Source organism: Solea senegalensis, linkage group LG7 (genome assembly GCF_019176455.1).
Source record: "Solea senegalensis isolate Sse05_10M linkage group LG7, IFAPA_SoseM_1, whole genome shotgun sequence".
NCBI classification, from domain to species: Eukaryota; Metazoa; Chordata; class Actinopteri; order Pleuronectiformes; family Soleidae; genus Solea; species Solea senegalensis.
The window spans coordinates 14570051-14590279 of record NC_058027.1 but is presented as its reverse complement, the minus strand read 5'-3'; the positions used below and the strand labels follow the sequence as shown (position 1 = coordinate 14590279).

At 42.2% G+C, this 20229-nt stretch overlaps 1 protein-coding gene across 1 annotated transcript in view; it reads right to left on the bottom strand.

Annotated features, from left to right (window-relative positions):
* Nucleotides 1–12150: 12150 nt before the first annotated feature.
* Nucleotides 12151–20229, bottom strand: part of hcn4 (hyperpolarization activated cyclic nucleotide-gated potassium channel 4) — a 60828-nt gene continuing 52749 nt past the window's right edge. Inside the window, exon 8 of the mRNA XM_044031137.1 lies at nucleotides 12151–19852. Within this exon, the coding sequence (XP_043887072.1) occupies nucleotides 17631–19852 (2222 nt within the window). The 3' untranslated portion in view covers nucleotides 12151–17630. The remainder of the gene's footprint in view (nucleotides 19853–20229) is intronic.

Below are 20229 nucleotides of genomic sequence, written 5' to 3'. Positions count from 1 at the left end.
AAACAAACACTGGAAGATGTGATGTAATTTCTGTAAATAAAAACCAAACAGAGGCAGAAAAGTAACCAAAACTCCCCAAAAATGTCCCCCTAAAAAGATATTGAAGAGAGTAAAGCTTGTTATAGCTTCTTTATTTTGTATTTATTTGAAGGAGGGATCTTACCTGTACTGTATATCATATATCAATTACTCCTTCATCTGTGTTTCACTCCAGAAGGACGTTGAATGGCAAGACTAGTGCCAGCAGGTGACGAGGAGGCAGGTTGGTAGCTTCATGAATCCAGTGGAGGAAAGTCATTTTGTCAATGCTACAGCATGTTCTGATGTGTGGGCTGGTTTATTTTTCCTATTAGAAAAACTGTGATAGAAGGAGACTGAGAGAAGCAGGCAAAAGATGGGGGCCTTTGAGCCACACCGCTTTGTCCAGACCCTTTGAGAGTCCTATCTTTGTCTGCAGCTTACACACGGGGAGGCTGAGCTGTGGAGCAGGAGCAGAAGCAGACTGGACCAGTGCTGACTTTGCAGCCATTCATCTCACTATTTGTACCGACATGGAGGGAAGCAGAATGTGGAGTCTTCAGCCCCAATCGAGTCAAGTTACTATTCCTCTTTTCAACCCAAATGGGCCAAATCCTAATTTTTCCATCATGTGGTGTGTTTTTTTCACATGCTTCGATATGGCTGAAGATGTTCACATACATGGAAAGGGATGACATAAAATGTCAGCAGACTGTGAGTCATATTTGTACCTGGCGCTAAAAACTCTTGTTTAAACATCTGTTTATTGAAATATTCAACCGATTTTTAAACACAAACCTTAACAAGACATCACAATCATTAGAACAACATACACATCACATGCAAACATACCACTCTCACACTCGCATAGCGCTAGAATAATATTAACATTACATTATTACCTGAATTACTGTTCGCCAAGATGCCTAACAAGGTCCAGACATGTTTTCCATAAGTGTTCAAACTCTCCTGCTCTTCCCTTGGATACATAAGTAGTAGTCTTTCCAATGTAATGCAAGATGCTATCTCCTTCATTCAACACAGAATAATCTGTGCACATTGCTACACAAATACCCCCGAGCAATGTGAGCTAATCCTCACATCCGCAAAAAATAACATACTGGTAAGCAAATTTAATGCAAAATGTACTCTGATATAACACTTGTGGTGTATTCTTTATTCATACAAACAAGATATACTCCTCCAGACCAAAGTGGCAGAAATGGGGGAGTGTGAGTTTCCCAAGGTGAATATTTTTCATCACCAATAAGCTTTATCATGTCTCCTCTTTTCTGCGATGTTTTAATCTTATCAAGCCCGAAATAGGTTTTTCCAAACCACAAAATAAGAGACAAGGCTTTGTTCCTATGCCCGTTAAACAAGGTGACAGGTCTACTATCAGCGCTGTTGTTCCACCGCTATCTGTCTCCATTAACTGCAGCCTCATTCTGGGAAACATGACGCTCATTTACTCCCTCTGTTTTCTTACTGTATCTCTGTCTCTCACAAAAACAACACCAAATAAAGAAGTCGTGTCTCAACTCCGTGGTGGAGTCACCTTGTATCGGTTGGCCGAGACTGTGTGAGGTGATACGGAGTCCGCGACAGAGCTGCTGCTGAGGTGCGAGTGGTCGGCCTGACAGGGAACATGAGACAGGATACCATCCAGCTGATAATGGTCATTTGGGTTTGAGTAATGTCCATTATCAGTCCATCACCTCCATGATGTTCCTGTACACCCCAGGTTAAGGCATCTTCTGGGTCATGATATCATGCTGAGGGAATGTCACACAGTCCTTTCCAATATCAGATTACAAAGGTTTTCCCAATGTGTTACCATGTTTGGAAGGGATCATGAATCTTACGGTATCTGTTGCACAAGGACACCAGGCAGGACTCTTGGGTACAGAGCAACATAATCAGAGCTAGTGATGAAATAAGACCTTGATCAAGAGCACATTCAGATACATCTGTTCAACTGCTTGTTTATGCATGTACAGTTGAAAATTAACAAATGTTCTTATAACAAAGGTAATAAATATCATGAATAGCTCCATTTATTAATAAATAATGCTTAATATTTGGTTGTCTCTGTGTTTGTGTATCTCTGTGTATATAGGTGTACGCACATTACTGTTTTTGTCCCTGTGTGACCTTAGTTAATGGGAGTAGATGGATGTTAGGTGTCCATGTGTTATCTTAAAGATGCAAAATCAATGAAAATAATTCTTTAAAAAAACCCCCACACTGTTTCAGTATAAGAGCCAACCACAAGAATGTTCCATAAACTAAATACCAGTCTGTGCTAAAACCCTCCCTGAGCACCGTTCCTCTCGCACCTGACAGAGAAACTGTTCACTGAGACTAATGTAACTGCTTCTCCACCCTTTTGATTTCCCACTCCATCAGTGGACTGTATCCCCCCTGTTGGCCAGTCACACTGGCGCGTCTGCGGGAAGGCCGAAACCATTAAGCAGCCAACACACTCCACTGAGTCTCCATGTTTAATTGCCTGATAGGGCTTGTGATATTTTTATCAGCTGTCCTGTGGCGGATGGCTGCCGTGGGGGGTGGGGGGAGCTGTGTGTGTGTGTGTGTCACGCCTCTGTACACCTCTGACAGGAGGGCTGCCTGTATGCTGCAGGAAACTCTGCATGAATGTGCACCTGCATATCAAACTGTGTGACCCAGTCATTCAGCTGTGACATAGCACAGAACATCCACACCTAAATACATCCCTGCCTTTGATCCCTCATTAGCGTCAAGCGTGATGATCATGATTTATGTCTCCAGCGCCTCAATGCAATCACTGACAAATGTTGTTGTTTTTTTCCACATACAGAACACAACCACTGCTATGTTAAGAGAGTTCGGTTTTATGTCGTTGGTAAATATGGCAAATGGATTTATGGATTCAGTTTTTCTGCCTAGAGTCTTTGTGTAGTTCCTCTGGCACACACACACACACACACACACATACAGCCTTTTGTTACAATGTTGCCAGTGCAAAGTGTTGAACCCTGGAAAAAAAATGCCTTTCATGTTCTGCTCATTTTCTCTACCTTATTTTCTGTGTTGACAGCAGTGAAATAATGACTTCTTTGACAGGAATAAAAAACAGTTGACTGTTGCCGCTAAACTCAAAGCGAATGTTGTTGTTTAGCTAAAAAAACACCTTCAACGGCTGTTTCTAGTCACTCATCTTTAGTTAAGAAACCTCTGAAAATGATGTTAAAGGTAGAAAAACAAAACAAAAAAGACCTTTCATTTGAACATAATGCAGCCTTACTATTCAATTTACTTACATGAACATATTTAGAGTATCTGTTTCACTCAAGATGAAGAATTTTTTTACCCAAATTGGTTCTAGAGGTCAAAGTGTCAGGTATTTAGTGTTTACACATTACACTACATATAGCACAACCCTGGCTCTCTTAAACCCCAATTAATGTTAAAAACCTGTGTTTGTCCAACTATTTCATATAGAGAAATATGCGCTGTGCATTCAACACATGCGTGAGCATTAAATACACGTTGTATGACTCTTTCATAACAGCTTTCTTATAGAAGACCAAACTTCAGTCACATTGTTGCACTTCTAATTATCACATAATTTGACAAACACATTTGCACTGCATTATATAGCTTGTAGGCCTTTTTTTTAAAAAGAAAAAAGCAAATGCCAGTGTGTCCCAAGTAAGAACCATTTACAGGCTGTGGTCGACTACAGCTATGACTAAGCCTTAAAACAATGCACATGTGTGAGGGTGTAGAAGTCATTTGGTGTGGGCTGATACCTGCTTTCAAGGTATACTGTGGTAAAAGATAAGGTATCAAAACCACTACAATTTCATGTCACGCCATGCCTATAGTGCAGAAATGGGTCCTTCTTCAGCCCATTTTGACATGTCTTAGCAAGAAAAGCAAAGGTGTTACTGATCTGTTCAGTTTATGTCGGTCAGGACAGTGTGACAGTGAACCAGCGAGCACCCTGAACCTGAGGAAGCTAAATGGAACTCATCATTTACACATGACACATTATTTACACCTGTCAAAATGGCTGGTGTGCAAATGACTCAATATTCAAGTTGTGTGTGGCATTAATAAGTAACATGACCCCTCCCCCTTCAGGTTGGTGCGAACAGTCTTTTGCCTTTTTCCACTATATAGTACCGCCTCGGCTCGACTCTACGCGGTTTGGTTGGTTTTCCATTACAACGTGGGCGGGGTCATCACAGCATAGCTGTAAGAGACTGCCGTGGCTTTATTTTAAACGCGACACACACACACCAACTAGTGACTATTGACTAGTAACTTGTAAAGCAGTTGCTTTCAATATACTGAAACATTAGAATCAGTTCATTAAAAATATGTGTTCAGTATTTCCTCCATGATTGGAGCATAGACTCCATCTGATGCACTCACTGAATACAGCGGCAGGGTTTGTGATGCGGCTCGCGATCGCAGACTTTCAGCAGTGCTGTTGCTATATACTTTAGACTTTCCTGTTAAATATTTTTTCAGAGATTATTTGCTTGCTAAATGTTAAAGATTATCAGCATTGAATCGGCATTGTTCGGTTTGATTCTTGTGCCTCTTCCTGTGACGGCACTGAGGCTGAGGCGAGTCGCGCTAGTGGAAACACGCCATTTGTTGTTCATGGTGTGATGGCCCATATTGTAATACTGAGGTTTTTAAAAAGAAGATTTTAGGTTTTAACTAAAAACACACATTTAGACTATAAGAGAACAGACACAGGTCATAAAATGTATTATTTGTGGCTAACATTTATTGGCCTAACTACCTCCTTTAAACTGTTCTGCAGGAAACAGAACATAAGCACACAGTAGCTCTTTTCCCCTTAGTGTGTATTTGTCTCTTCAGAAACACACACAGTCACACTCGGCCACACACACACACGCACACACACACTCTCCAGTGCTCGCTCGTCCATCACCTCACAGGTCTTTTCTCTCCCCTGCACAGCCATCCCACCTCCCTCCTCCCTCCTCCCTTGGCTCCCTCAGCCAGATTCTCGACTTCAAACTTCACCCCTTTTCATCCCTCTTATCACATACAGCGCACACACATTTGCACATCCAGACATAGTTGAATAGTTTTTACATCCTGGCACGCACGCAGCTAAAGAAGCACAATCACACATGCAATAGACACATTCTCACGTAATACCGTTTTCTGCACCCTCTTGTTGTTTTATCTGTGTTTTCCTCTTGGGAAAATCGCCACCTCACTGTAACTGTCAATTGAATCCACTGCTGCTGCAAAAAAGGGAAACACCTAAGGAGAAAACATCAAAGGCACTATACCTCAGAAGGATCCACTTGAGCTAATGAAAGTGAGTCTTCCGTCATTCAAATTAGTATACGTTTGCCTTTGTGTTATGTAAAGACTCTTATAGCCGCTATGAACCCCCACTTCACAGATGAGCGTTGAAACGGATACAACATACGGATCATATTCTGTAGACGTAGACACCAGATTTGCAAACGTGCATCTTTTTTTGTTAGGACAAACACGACAGTGATTTATCAGCACATACCCTAATACCGCATTACATGCAGTGACAAAGCGCTGCTATTATCTCTTGTCCACTGAGAGCAAAGGATAAAGTAATGTGGTTAAGGTTGTTGTGGGTTTAGCGCATCAACAACACAGAAAGCGTCCACTTGTCATTTCTTGCCAACAGTCAACCATGTTTAGTTTCACGCTGACCACAGTTATTACTTAATAATACTGTTTTAACTTTGACAAATGTGCTGTAACCTTAAAACCTTAACCTATAAAGGACTATTTGCATGTCGTGTGGAGTAGCATATGTTACAATACAAAAAATGACGCAATACCTAAAAAATATAGCAGTGACAAAAATCTGGAGCATTTTAGTCTTGTCTCTGCTTCAAGCTAATAGGACAAAGCTACATTTGCAGAAAAAAGCCTCTAAATATCTAACAAAATTAAAAAAAAAAACATTGGCTTATAACAATGTCATACCACAGATGTCTCCTGTCAGCTCACTGAAAACAGCTTTGTTTAATCCAATCTTTAAACAAAATCTACTCCCTGCTCTTCTTTTCTTTTTCTTTGCAGGATGTTATTAAAGTTGGCTGCGTTATTTGTACATGCTGTGGCACAAAATTGAAGCATATAATTTAACCTTGTCAAATATATCATCTTCCTCAAATCGGATCGAAAAACACATTAAAAATGTAATGTTTTGTTCCGTGTTGGATAAGTTGCAAAGATGTGACAGCATCTTGGAGGAACATGTAGAGTGGCGAGGTCACAGATTGCCTTCTACATGTATAATACATCTTTTGGGGAAAGCCCATGGCCAGGTGAAAGGGAACTGGGCTTGTAACCAGACATCGGAGGGTTGAACCAGGAAAAGCATCCAGTGCAAAAATATCTGCCAAAGCAAATATGTGGATCATCTGCTGCAGCAACCCCGGAGAGGGAGAAGCCAAAAGCCAAAAAGTATAATAGATCTTTTATTCATTTTTATTATAAATTAACATTATAACTAAGGACAACAGTCAGATATGTCCCTTAGGAAGCTGGTTGAGACCAAAAACACAACTCTGAGAGAGTCATTATTAGTGGCTGAAATACAACGGCAAAAATGAATGACAATGTTTCTTAACAACTCTTTGTTGGGTATTTAAATAAACAACATCTGTTCCCTAAAGTTCCTCACACATTCATCAATTTTTTTTACTCTTCCTGCTCACGCGACATGGATCACTGATGTGTTTTTTTTGTCTTCTTATGTGTTGATGAGTCAAAGTTATGATTCATTCTATATCGCATCTTCAGTAGTGATATAAAGCAGCGTTTCTATTTTCTTTTTGTTCATAAAAACAAGCCAAGTGAACTTTGAACTGTGACGTATTTCCAAATTTCACAAATGATATGCGATTTTAAACATTTTGAGTATATCTTTTGCTCAGGTGTGTTTATGCAGTTGGTGAAAATTGATTTATTTCTTCTTCAGATTGGTTGTGCTGATAAAAAGGACACTATACTCTACTGTACGTTTTAGTAATGGAAAAAAGCAGCCAAAATCCTCTGTGTGCAGTGCACCCGATTTTTTAGGAACTAAATGGTGCAACGTTGCTGTTTCGACAGGCAGACAAAGAGAATGAAGGCATTACCTGAATGTGATCTGCAGTATAAGTGACTCGATTCCTTCTGAAGACAAAGTGGCTAAAGTGCAGAAATCATTTCAATTCAAACAGAGGATCAGACATGCTCAATAAGGTGTGGCAGTCAACAGGTATTCTACAATTTACACCATGTAGCCATTGTTAGAACTTAATTAATTTTTTCTCAAGGTCTCCCTCCCGAGCTCACCTCTCAGTCTCTTTGTGAATGTGCTGCCGGTCGTTTGAACGTTTCATTGAGATCCATTGCTGACTCGGCAGACCAGAGGACTTTAGAGAAAGGGACATTTTATGGCGGGTAGTAATGCGAAAAAAAAAAAAATCACTCACTCAAAAGCCTCTCAGGCTGCCATTGTACTTAGATCTCCAATTTCACCGAGTGCTGGTAAATGTAACAGCTCTCCTAGAAGACAGTCAGTCAGTCATCATCTACCGCTTTATCCTCCACCAGAGGGTCGCGGGGGGTGCTGTGCCAATCTCAGCTACATCGGGCGATAGGCAGGGTACACCCTGGACAGTTCGCCAGTCCATCGCAGGGCCACACACAACTAGAGACAAACAATCATTCACTCTCACACTCACTCATATGGTCAATTTAGAGTGTCCAATTTACCTAATCCCCACATTGCATGTTTTTTTTTTTGGACTGTGGGAGGAAGCCGGAGAACCCAGAGAGAACCCACGCACACACGGGGAGAACATGCAAAGACTATGCAGAAAGGCCCTTGTTCCAACCAGGGCTCGAACCAGGGTCTTCTCGCTGCAAGGCGAGAGTGCTAACCACTACCCACCGTGTGGCCCCCTAGAAGACAGTACATAATGTTAAATGCAGGCTCTCGCCACCTGTTATAAGCATTTTGTTTATAATCCTGACACACGCAACCTGTGAGTAGTTTACAAAATGACAGGAACACCTGCATGTGTGTTTAGTTCACTTTTCAACAGGCTTAATTGTGTGCTTCTCACATCAGAGTGTTTTCTGAAGGAATTCTTAGGATTTGCTCTAATTACATTTGCTATGCGCTTGGAATCCGTTACGTGAGTGACCTACATTTTTTCGAACTTCCTCCCACCGGTAGCAAAGACAGTCATTTGCAGTTGAGATGAAGCACGGGGGGGTCAGCAAGGGCCAGCGTGACATTCAGAGCTTTGGCTGGCTGAATCGAAAATTGCTCCTCGACTCTGTTCCTGTCCAAAGTGTGACTCTGCCCGACAGCCCTTCTGCAAAATTATAATTATGGGAGTCAGTAATAACACTTCAAACTATCTTAATTATTCTGAACAATGGCTCGTCCAGCACTGGTGTAATTAAGCCTTTGTAGATGCATATGGTGGAAGATAATTTGATCCTGGCTTCCACAACGCGTCGCGGCAGTCTCTCACATTCACATGATTTTATCACAAAACATATTGTGCTGCTAATATTTATTTGGTTTTCAAAGAGAAAATGGAATTGATAAGGGGTGCTCTTCTTCCTCCCTCTGCTCTCTCTGAAGGCCGGAAGCGGAGCCATGGCAGAAACACGAAGACAGGCAATCAAGACGCTCCACTCTGAATCCAGGAGATAGTTAAATACAAGGACATTTACTGTCAGAATTTAAACCAACATGATTTATGGTATGGCAGCCCCGGTCTGCTTTCTCTCCTTAGTTCAAAGGATGAGTCTGGCTGCAAAATGCTCAAGGGCATGGGCTAATATGATAAACAGGGAACAGAGGCTGTAGGCTACCGTGGTGGTGGTGGTGGGGAGTTCTGCTTCTTCTATCTACCGTTTACCCTCACCCTATGAAGCACGTGATGGTTTGTGGTGAGACACGTGGCATCTCAGAGCCAAGGCGGAAATGGCATATGAGGAAGGAAGATCTTTTCACTGGGGAAAGGAGGAGGAGGGAGGAGGGAGAGGAGGAGGAAGTAGAGGAGGATGGTATTGCAGGATCACCAGTCATGGAGGATTATATGCTAAAAATAAGAAAATGGTATTTCCCTCTCTTTTCAAATGAGTTTCATTCTTCTATTATTATACGTAGAGATGAAAATTACAGGATTTATCCCCCGAACTACACTGCTGTTGAGATATATTTGGTTTGGAGAGAAATGTTGAAAGCATCCCTAAACATTACATTACAAACTGCAAAAATGTCCACTGGAATATTCTCCTTTCATAAACGAAGCAGGAAATAGTGGATATCATACGTTGGATTGATTTCTTTGCAGTTCAATCTCAAGCAGCAGTTCAACAAACTGTATTTAGACATGAGCATTGTAAGAGGGATTTAAGTCTTCTGGAGTCAGAAACAGGCAGATAACTGTATTGTACTGCTCTGTGGGTTATTGTGGAGGAGGATTGGCTTTGCTTGGAAACCCACATTTAGTACGGACTGTTAACAGATGGCAGGGTGACAACTTGAGCTGCGGGTTCTTATGCTGACATATCACAGAGGGGTCACAGCTGAAGGCAGCACATCATCACATCACAGTCTGTCCTTCTCACTTCCCATTAACACTCAGTCACTGACCTGGAAACAAGCAGAAAAGGTTAGAAAAAAAAATGTGATCTACTGTAAATGATGAACACAATATAAATATGGTAGTGGTGAGAGCTTATTTGTTTATGTATATGGTATTAAAGGCACAATGAAAATGAAATTAAATTCCATGAAACTACTGTAAGTAAAATATCATCTGTGACCAATATATTATTGCACATATAATATGCTAATAATACTGATGCAAGGAGCACAGGAAAATCTGAATAAATACGGTTTTAATTTTTGCAAAACAATTTTTTATAAGCCCACGAAATTTGAATCATTAAAATGTTATGAATGAAATCATCTGAAATGTCTTTTGAACAAACCGATGCCTCTTCTTTTTTATTTTGGTTGTCTTTCAGCTGAGTAATCATGTTTTTATTTTTCTTGTCTTTTTCTTGTTTTTCTTGTAAATTCTGGTTGTTTCTATCATCCACTGAAAAATATCTCCCAATAAAGCTGGGGTTTAACCTAATTAGATTCATGTGTCCCAATGATACGCAATGTTAGCAGGACAATGATATCCTTCAATCCATCCTCACCGCCTTGGGTGCAGTTGGTCCAGTTCTATCCCATGTTATACATTATTTCATATTCAAGTCCATCAGTTACATGTAAGTCCTAAATAAACACACATTTTAAAGTAAATTGAGGTTAAAAAATTACAATATTTCCTACATCAATGTACTGTCTGGGGGGCGGAGCATATGGTCCAGTTTTAACAAGCATGATTTTGCAGTGGGGGAGAGAGCTCAGGACTGGGAAAGGAGAAAAAGAGGGGGGACATGAGGTTTGCAACCTGTGGTCATCTTCCTGATTTTATCTATGTGCATGCTTATGTGAACTTAATCCCAGGAGGCACACACACACACACACACACACACACACACACACACACACACACACACACATGCATGCATACACAGATTTGCAGTCATCCTTGTGCATGAACAACCCCCCACACACTAACACAAAACCGGAAACTTTCAGCCATGCGCATCAAAAACTGGAGTATTTTAAATTTGGCATTTGGACAATATTTGACAGATGTCAAAATGCTTCGATGGCAAGGCAGAGAGAGAAAAAACAACAATACAAAACAAGTGTAGTTACTGTGTGTTTCTGGATGCTCTGGGCAGCGAGCAGCCAAAAACAACCATGTTTGCATGCTAGCTTGAAGAAGACCTGGAAAGTAAAAGTATTTTCCTTCAGAAAAATAAAAACAAAAATATAATCTTGATCCACTATTACTCTGCACAATTCTTAAGGCTTTCAGTACACTCCAGTTTCACCCCTCTGGTCAACCAAATCATCTTCTTTGTCCTTCTCATATGTAACTATTAATATATTTAAATTAATGTGGAAAGTGAGACATGTGTGTCAACTTGAGTGTCAAGCCATTTGCAGGACGAGGAAAAACTTTCAATAAGTGGCGAAAATACAACTGCAAAATGAATGACAATGTTTCTCAACAACACTGAGTTGGATTAAAATGTGGTAAATTGCTGGGTATTTAAGTTCCTCAAACATGGATCACACGTTTTTTTTTTTTTAACCCTTTTCACGTTTATACGATGCTTCGACTCTGAGGCCTGTGAGGTAATGGCAGGATTAATCACTGTCGTGTCTGACCCAAGGAGAACTAGAGCAGATTATCTCAGATGCTGTGGAGGAAGTTATTAGTGCTGGTTTTCCCTCCATGGCAGCAGAGAGACAGCCACCTCAGCTGAGCGAGCATGTCACCATGACCTCGCTGATCCGGTCTGTTGCACAAAATCACACAGCGACACGGCGTACAGGAGGCTCATGTGGCACCAACAGTCATGCATGGTGCACGCCACACACTCTGCCGTGATTTTAGTTTATTTTGCAGTATATAAGCCAGCTCCTCTCTTCAGGCATCAAAGGAGGAGAATAATGTGTAATTACAAAAGACAATCTAAAACAAAGCCCTTCACTTCCAATGAGTTTCTCTTGGAGAAGGGAAGGTTACCTCAAGGGGGAATTCTAATGAAGCAGATGGCTGAGTGCCCACAGAGGCAGAAGCAGAGTGTCCTCCCTTTTACGGTCTGCCAACATTTTCGGCATTTTGAGGAGCTTCACCTGTCTCTTGACCGCTCCTTGTGTGCATCCATGAGTCAAAGTGTGTGCACAAAAAGGCTTTGGCTTAAAGTGACACACATCGAATAGACGCAGGGAGAAAATCATGAAAATAACCTCTCAAATCTCGCAGGTTGACAAAAGCATGCAGTAATAATGGTGTCAGAATGGTGACTTTTGCAAATTTGTGATGTGCAGTTGCGAGTATGCAGCGTCAAATTACTAATCTAGACTTCATTTAACATCTGGAGGATTACATAATTTTTTAGACACAGATCTATGGAAACACACACAAAACAGACAGAGAGAAACACTTCAGGTAGGTGTTAATTATATTTATTCTATACCATAATATGTCATCCAGTGTGTGTGCTTATCATCCTTTCATCATCACACAAATCATGAGTCATGGCTACTCTGTGTGTATGTGTGTGTGTGTGGGTGTGGTTGTCCTGCTGATCAGCGCAATGTCCTGTAGGTACACATCCAGTCACACCATACCTGTACAGTTTCCTTATTGCTTTTTCCCATAGTTCCAGTGTTAAATGCAGAAAAAAAAAATAAAAATCCAACGGTCGATTGCAAAGCGGCCAAAATAGTCCTCAAAATTGTCCTCCCTAAAAGGCTGCATGTCCTTGTAAGAAGTGTTGAACCAGTCGCTGCCTTCATGAAACAAAAAGGTTGAGCATTCAGGTATAAAGTCTTGATCTGTAGCATCATGTAATGGAAATGTCCCACAGCAAAGTAGAGAGATCGCACAATGAAAATGACATGTTTCCTTACAAATTATGGACATGGACTCTGTACATACACAAAATTTAGTGAGCATTTCTAATTATTATCTGTTATGGTGTTGACATCACATGTTAAGAGTCTAAAATAAATATAGAAGTATAAATAGGTCCTATGGAAATATATAAATCTGTATAGGTAAGTACCTTGTTGACATTACATTCCCAACATCAGATTAGCCGGGATTATATTACATATTTCAACAAATGAAAGACAGTATCGTTAAACAGACTTTTTTCAAACTATCAACACAGGATTTTCCAAACCAGATGTGTTTTCAAGATTCTAATTTGTATATTTGTTAGATTATAGAAGCAAGTAAGATTTGATTTGATGAAGTAGCATGAAGGAGTGAGATTCCATAGCAGCTACAAAGAGAGACACTTGTCTATGAGCTGCAACACACTTACCCTGAAGGATCTCTAGGTGATATAGTACATGCACGTAACAGCTGGGTCATATCCAGGTTACACTGGCCAACAGCCCACTTTGTGGTCAACGCAACATTACTGTCATGTCATTCCATCTCACTGGAGCGGCAGCAAACGGGGTCACTTATATTAGATGCATGATAAACAGAACCTTTTGCTACATATGGCAATCATCAAATCAAACGCAGTCACTCTGAGGTACACGGTTATACACGGAAAACACCTGATTCCGGTGCTTGTGTACAAAATAAATTGAGCGTCTGTGGGTGTGGTAGGAGGGAGGGATGTGGCCATGAATGAATAATAAGGTTCTTAGAAAAACACATGTGCCTTCGCCTCCCTCGAGAAATTGCAGGTTCGATTCCGCCCGCCGCTACATCTAATCCTCAATCACAGCAAATGATTTTATTAGCGTGCAACGCTGATTCGCTAACACATATTCATGTGTGAGTAGGGGGGAAGGGGGCGGGGGGGTGGGGTGCTTTGATTAGGCGGGCGAAATTGGAAGTGCACCAAACGAAGCATCCGAGAACGCTGCGTTACAGAAATAACCATGGGTTGGTAATGGTGCATGTGGAGCTCCATCAAAGCTCCGTGATGAGAGAGTCGCACAAGCAACAGACAAAACCTGCTGGTTGCTTCACAGCACTGTATGCTCTCAAACCAGACAAACAGCTTTATAACTACTGCACGCTACTCCACTATGGAGTCAAACTGGCACTGGCCTTACAATAAATATCACCAGAGCAATCATTTCTTACAAAACTATGACAATAAAAATGACATAATACGTTACGGGATACAACAAAAGCAGACGTGAAAATGGTTTCCCAGTTTTTCCTCTGAACTGTTTTCGGAATAGTGTGTGGACAGAGTGCTAGCAGCTTTTGAGATCCCCCTCAAAATGTCGTTTTCTTCCCATGTTTACGTGGGTGACAAAGAGAGACATAATGGAAATAGTTTCTCATGTGAGCAGTCACACTCATTTTATTTGCCTCTTTCATAAGAGGGAATGTTTTAAAGCCTCCATATCTAATTGCCATCTGGTTCCTCAAAGAGACAAAAAACAACAATCAAAAAAACTGTTTTGATCCTACATTCATTTAGAATACAGATGCAGCTGCACCAAAAGGTTTGGAAGCAAAGACAAAGCAAATCCCCGTGTTGGACAGAAAATGCTGACAGGTGAAAATCTAGTGACTCTGAATTTCACTATCCTTAGGATTATTAAACCACTTATCGATTATTACATAATTCCAGTTTCACAAAGGATGTGTCAGCTCTCTAACCAATAGTGACAGATTCAACTGATACTGTCCACACTCATGCCACGCCAAATCACTTATCTGTGATAACAGACCAGTCTTGGTTAAGGACAACTAATCAATCCTCATAAACTCTGGCATGCGCTTCCCCTCGCAGCCCTCCTAAGACAGCGCCCACCCCCAGCCATCGACCCCCTGCCTGGCAGCACGGCAAACACAGCCTCATTGACAAACCCAAACAATAGCTGCGAGCCAAATAGCAAAAAGCTTTCCCTCATATCCTTCCAATCAATACTGCAGTGACAAGCACCCACTAGCACTCAGGGACAATCATAAACAAGGGGACAGCATACCACAAGTCCATCCAGGAACAAGCACCCCGTCAGCATGAGCACCCCATGGGGTGTCTGTCTCTCTCCCTTCCCTCCCTCCCTGTGTCCGATTACATCATTCCCTCTGTGCATACATGTCCCCTCACTTCCATGTCTCACAGAAATGTCTCGGTCAGTTCTCTGCTTCTACACAGAGTTATACTGTGAGGGGAAAATATGTCCTGATGTGTGAGACACAGTCCACGTGCATTCATGTGGTGCCAAGCTGGCAGGTACAGGAAGACAATGGTTTAAAATGCAGACGCCATTGGAGGACAAGGAGCAGCAGTTCCCTCTTCTCACTTTCTGTTGTTTCTGTTGCAAAGCTCTGCGTCTGGAAAAGTCCTGGGGTGCAAGGCCAAGCAGAATGTTTCAGAGCCTTTCAGTTATTTATTGCCGATATATGCAAGATGCTAAACGTGGGAGAGGTGAACACAACACTGCTTTGGCCATTAGTAACGCCTGCTCTGTCTGTGAAGAAGTCCATGAAAATGTAATTTGTGTCAAGTTAAAAGCTCGGACCCATTAATGATATTTGATATGTAATAAGCCAAGTAATTATTTAATCATTTCACACTATGTCACTTGTTGGTAACATTTCACGTGACGAGTGGTGACACAAATCGTGGCTGGAGTTGCAAATGGATGAAAAATAATACAATATTGTATGTGTAAAAAAAAATTGTTACATTTGTAGTTTTACAATTCATGGATTAATGTGTTCACCAAACGTTCATTATGAAATTGGTAAGAAATAGTAATTGATTGGTTGGTGTGGACGCAACAAGAAAGTTGAAAATCAATCTCTTTTTGAACTTTTAAATAGTCTCATTTTGTTTTGTTTTGCTTTGTGGGCCATGAGCAGTCGCTGTGTGGCTCTCGTGGTTGTGTACATGTCTGTAAATGTGCATGTCTGCAGGTGAGAGTCATGTCGGTATTGCTATACCTTATTATAGGGACCTCTGGGAACTGTAATTATAGGACAGCATGGTCACTGTGCACCTCTGTGTGTGAGTACGTGATAGCTGCTAAGGTCAAGGGATTTCAGACATGTCTTGTTAAATTAGGCTGCAGTAGCTGAGTGCTGTGACTGAGTTAGGGACTCAGCTGTCTGAGTGGAACCTGGGTCTGTCTTGGTGATGAGCTACGGACGAACATGAAGCATATCACTACTCCTGTCCTTTGGGAGATAAGTGATAGCGCATTTTTACTGTGCATGCTGTTTTTCGACAGCTCTGACAGCTCTGACAGTTTCACGGGAATTAAAACACATGCAGTGCATAAACACATAAAGGGCATTTTCTCATCTCATCTTTCATCTTTGACTGCTAACACCCAAATGCCATCAATCATACCGCTTGTTTACTCCATGTACATTATGCACACTATGATGCATGTGCAAAAGACAAACAAAAAAACAACAAGAAACATGTACAACAATGCAACCACAAAAGAGCTTGGTCTTGATTACAGCCGCAGTAAAATGGGGTGTCTTTTCACAACCTATTGAGTCTTATGTGTAAATTGCCTCATAACAGTTTTGTCGGTAGTGGTTCTGTGTCTTGCTAAAGGACACTTTGGACATGGCTGTTGATGTATATGTCTGAACAAACAAAATGTTGAAGCAATGACTTCTTTTAGTTATGGAAGTATCTTTACATCCGCGGGGCACAGTGACTTCAGTGTATCTACCATGGACACAATACTTCCCATTAGCAACAACATCCCATACATCTAAAATGCAGCATTAGCCTGTCTCTTTTGTAGCTACTGTACGTGAAGTAATGCACAAATCAAATATTTTTGTGATTCTTCAGCATGTGCATTGTATGTATTGTTTTAACTTGTGACCAAAAACTGAGTGTTTGGGCTATTAGGCAGCTTTTAAACTGCCTGAATGCTACACAATTCAACAGATAAGCTGTAGTTAATGGAAGTCCTAGTTTTTGTGTTAAAAATGCAAGTACTTTTAAAAAACCCAGGGAAAAGTCTTGCCTTGCATCTGACTCTCCCAGTGACTCACGCACTTTTTTCTCACCAACACTCACACATTAACAGTTGCACAGTCAGGAAGAAAAACAACACATGCTTTCCACATGCACTAGTGGCATGAGCTTGGAAGACAAAGTGAGCATGTTTGGACATGGTTGAGGACTCTGCACAAAGCCAGCTGCTCACATGTGGTTACTTCTCAGTATTAAGTTGGAGGGCATCTTTGCTGAAGCCCTCTCGCCCTGCTTTAAAAAAAACAGTATGATTACACTCAAGTTGTATAAAATAAGGATTGATGGGCCGAGAGGAGGTGAACACAGGAAAAGTCTTTTTGGTTACCAAACATCTCTTTGCCATCTCGCATAAGATTTAGAAAAGTATACAGAGGATAAACAAGTACAATCTAATAGATACATTTAAGGATCAACAATATGTGATCCTAAATGAAATGGGACAAGAGTTTGCCCGTCTCGAAGCTTGTTTATCTAAAAATTTAGATATGTTTTTTTTTTAAACACACAAAGCCTTTATACATGCAGGTATTAGTGCATAAGTTCCTGCAGAAAAAGAGTACTGTTGTGTTGTCCATTAAATTATCTTCCTAAACATCACCAGAAGAATTTGGCATAACTATCGAAATAAAGAAAATTACTGTTCTTTAAATGGAGAACATCTGTCACACCCTCCAAGTCCCGTGTTTAACTTATTTAGATATATCTCTATCTATATACAGTATGTAAAAATAAAAAAGAGGAAAAAGAAAACAAACATAGACTGCTCTAGAGCTCCATGTTAACCGATAAATTATCTTTTAAATCACAGTAAAGTTAAGATTTTGTTAAAATGAGGGGTGGAACACAGTGAATACTCAAGACACAAAGAAAAGCTCACACATGGAAATAGTTTGTGTGTTTCATTTTGGAGGAGCACAGAAGGGTGTGATCAATCCTCACAAATTGGAAGGGAGTTTAGAGCGGACAGTTTGAGGTTCTAGATCTAATGAGTAAGCAGCAGAGCCCCTTCGTGGAGGCAAAGCTGGGGAGGCCCCAGGTGCCTGAGTCTGGATCGGAGGAGTCATGTGGCCTGGCACTGAGCTACAAGGTTTGGGCACAAGAGTAGGTGAGGAAAAGGGTGAGGGGTAATATCCAGTCTCCACAGAGGGGTGAGGAGTTTGGTGTCCTAAGGCTTGAGCCACCTCCTGGGGTAGAGATGGATGTGAGCTGGATAAAAGCTTTAGGTCATCTGAAAAGCGACCCAGTGGGGAATCTCTCCCAGTCGTGTGTGGCTGACTAGGAAGGTGTGAAGAGAGAGAGGACTGAGGCATGAGCAGAGAACTGTGGGATCCTGTGGTACTGGAGGGTTCACTGTAGTGGAAAGTCCTGCCTGCAACGGGGCTTTGAACTGTAGGGCTGGGAGCCACTGGGGTAAGGCAAGGGGAGGCATTTGCTGAACCATACTGGGCCAGTGAGGCCAGAGCAGACCTCTCCAGTGATATCTGGTGAGGCAGGAAGCCAGACTGGAGGCCAGAAAGACTCAAATGGCTGAGCGAAGACGGGGAGCCCTCGGGAGGCTGCTGGCTGTACTGACTTTTACTTGATGATGGTGAGCCTTGTGGAGGGGAATGAAGGAGGTTTAAGCCACTGGTAGGCCTGCCTCCCCCAGCAAACTGCTGCAGAGGAGCCACCTGAGGAGGCTTAGGAAGTGGCTGGCTTTGTAAAAGTTGCCCAGGCATAGAGCTGGACGAGCAAGTAGATATAGGACTCTGACAACGGGAGGAACTAATAAATCCACTTGTAATCCCACCAGAAGCCCCACCTACAGCACAAGATGCAGACCCTCCTACATTGCTTCCTATTGCTCCCCCTGCTGCTCTGCCAATATGTCCTCCCATCAAACCTCCTCCTTGCCCACTCAAACCTCCTCCTATATGGCTAGTTGTTGATCCACCAAAAGCACTACCAATTGACACACTAGGATTGCTCACCACTCCAACTGATCCACCTGAAAGCCTCCCCAATGTTCCTCCCCCTCCCGTGTTTGCCAAAACAAGTGATTCTCCAGTAGCCCCTGCTACTGAGTCCCTCCTTCCAATCGGTCCCCTGGAAACCCCTCCCATTGATCTTCTGGCAGCATCTCCCTTTGGACCATATGTAATACCCCCCATTGATCCACCTGATGTGCCACCTGCTAACCTCCCATAAGCAGCACCCAATGATGCTTCAAATATCCCTCCCATTGATTCCCCTGAGATCCCTCCTACTGATCCACCAGTAGCTCCTGCAAAATTTAAATGCCTATCTTGAGTCAATTCTGTTGTTCCACTTAAAACGTCCTCGCCAACCCAAGATGTGTCTTCTACAGAGGCTTCCTCCACTGAACCTCCAACCGCTCCACCTATAGACCACCCTGTGGCACCACCACAGGCTCCAACTGTCCCACCACTTATTCCTGACCCTGTGCTTCCACCTGTAGATCCTTGGCGGAAGAGGTTTGAGAGAGGAGGTGTGTTGGAGCGAAAAGGCTGTTGATGCTGTGGCTGTGGATGCAGCTGTGCCATACTAGATGAGGGTGAGCCAGAGGATGAGTATGGTCCAAAGGGGAAGGCAGACACCCCTCCACTACTGGACCCAGACCCAACTCCACTAGGTCCTTGTTGTCCTCCACTACCTGAAACCTGTTGGCTAGAGCCAGTTTCACCTGAAAGTGATGTCATGTGATGGGCCCGGAAAGAGGCCAGCAATGGCATGTCCACCCCAGTGTGCAGTTTTGAGGGTGTGCTAGAAGGAGATTCCCCGGCAGAGCCAGGTGCTGTGGATGAAGGAACAAATGTCTGGAACTTCTTTAACCGACTTGGAGGGTCCTTCAAGGACCCCAGAACAGAAACTGGGGGCCTAAAGAGTGTTGGTGGGAGCTGGGGATGGTGTGTCAGTGCAATGGCTACTGAAGTGGTGGTGGCTGCTGCTTGAAGAGGTGCCTGGATGAGCGGGGCCCAGATGACTGGGGTAGGCGAGGGAGGTGAGTGTGGTGGGGCGTTCTGCATGAGGTGGGCACAGTGGGCCATGTCCCGATCATGCTGCACAATCTGCTGGATGATCTCATTCTCCTGGTAGTTGAGCACACCAGAGCTGAGGTCGTGCTGTACCTTATGCTGCAGGATGGAGTTTTTCTTGCCTTAAAAAGTACATGCACACACAGAAAAAGAAAGAGACACATTAAGTAACATATAAGATAAAAAGTGAGTTTACATCTCATTTCCATTACATTTTAGTATATGCCAATAAGCACCCTAATTTGCTGTAACCCTTTCCAATACAGCACCCTAACACAGAAGGTGTTATCAAGGGAGAAAATTAAGAAGTAGATGTATGTAAAAAAAAAAAAAAATCACAAATAAATGAAAATAGATTTCAGAAAGAGACAGAGGAATGGAACAGAGTGGTTAAGACAACGCATTGAAGAGCACAGAAGAATAAGTGAAACAACAAAAGAGATTGGGGATACAGCAACTACCTCAAGACAGATGTTCAGGATGCACAGCAGCCTAAGGT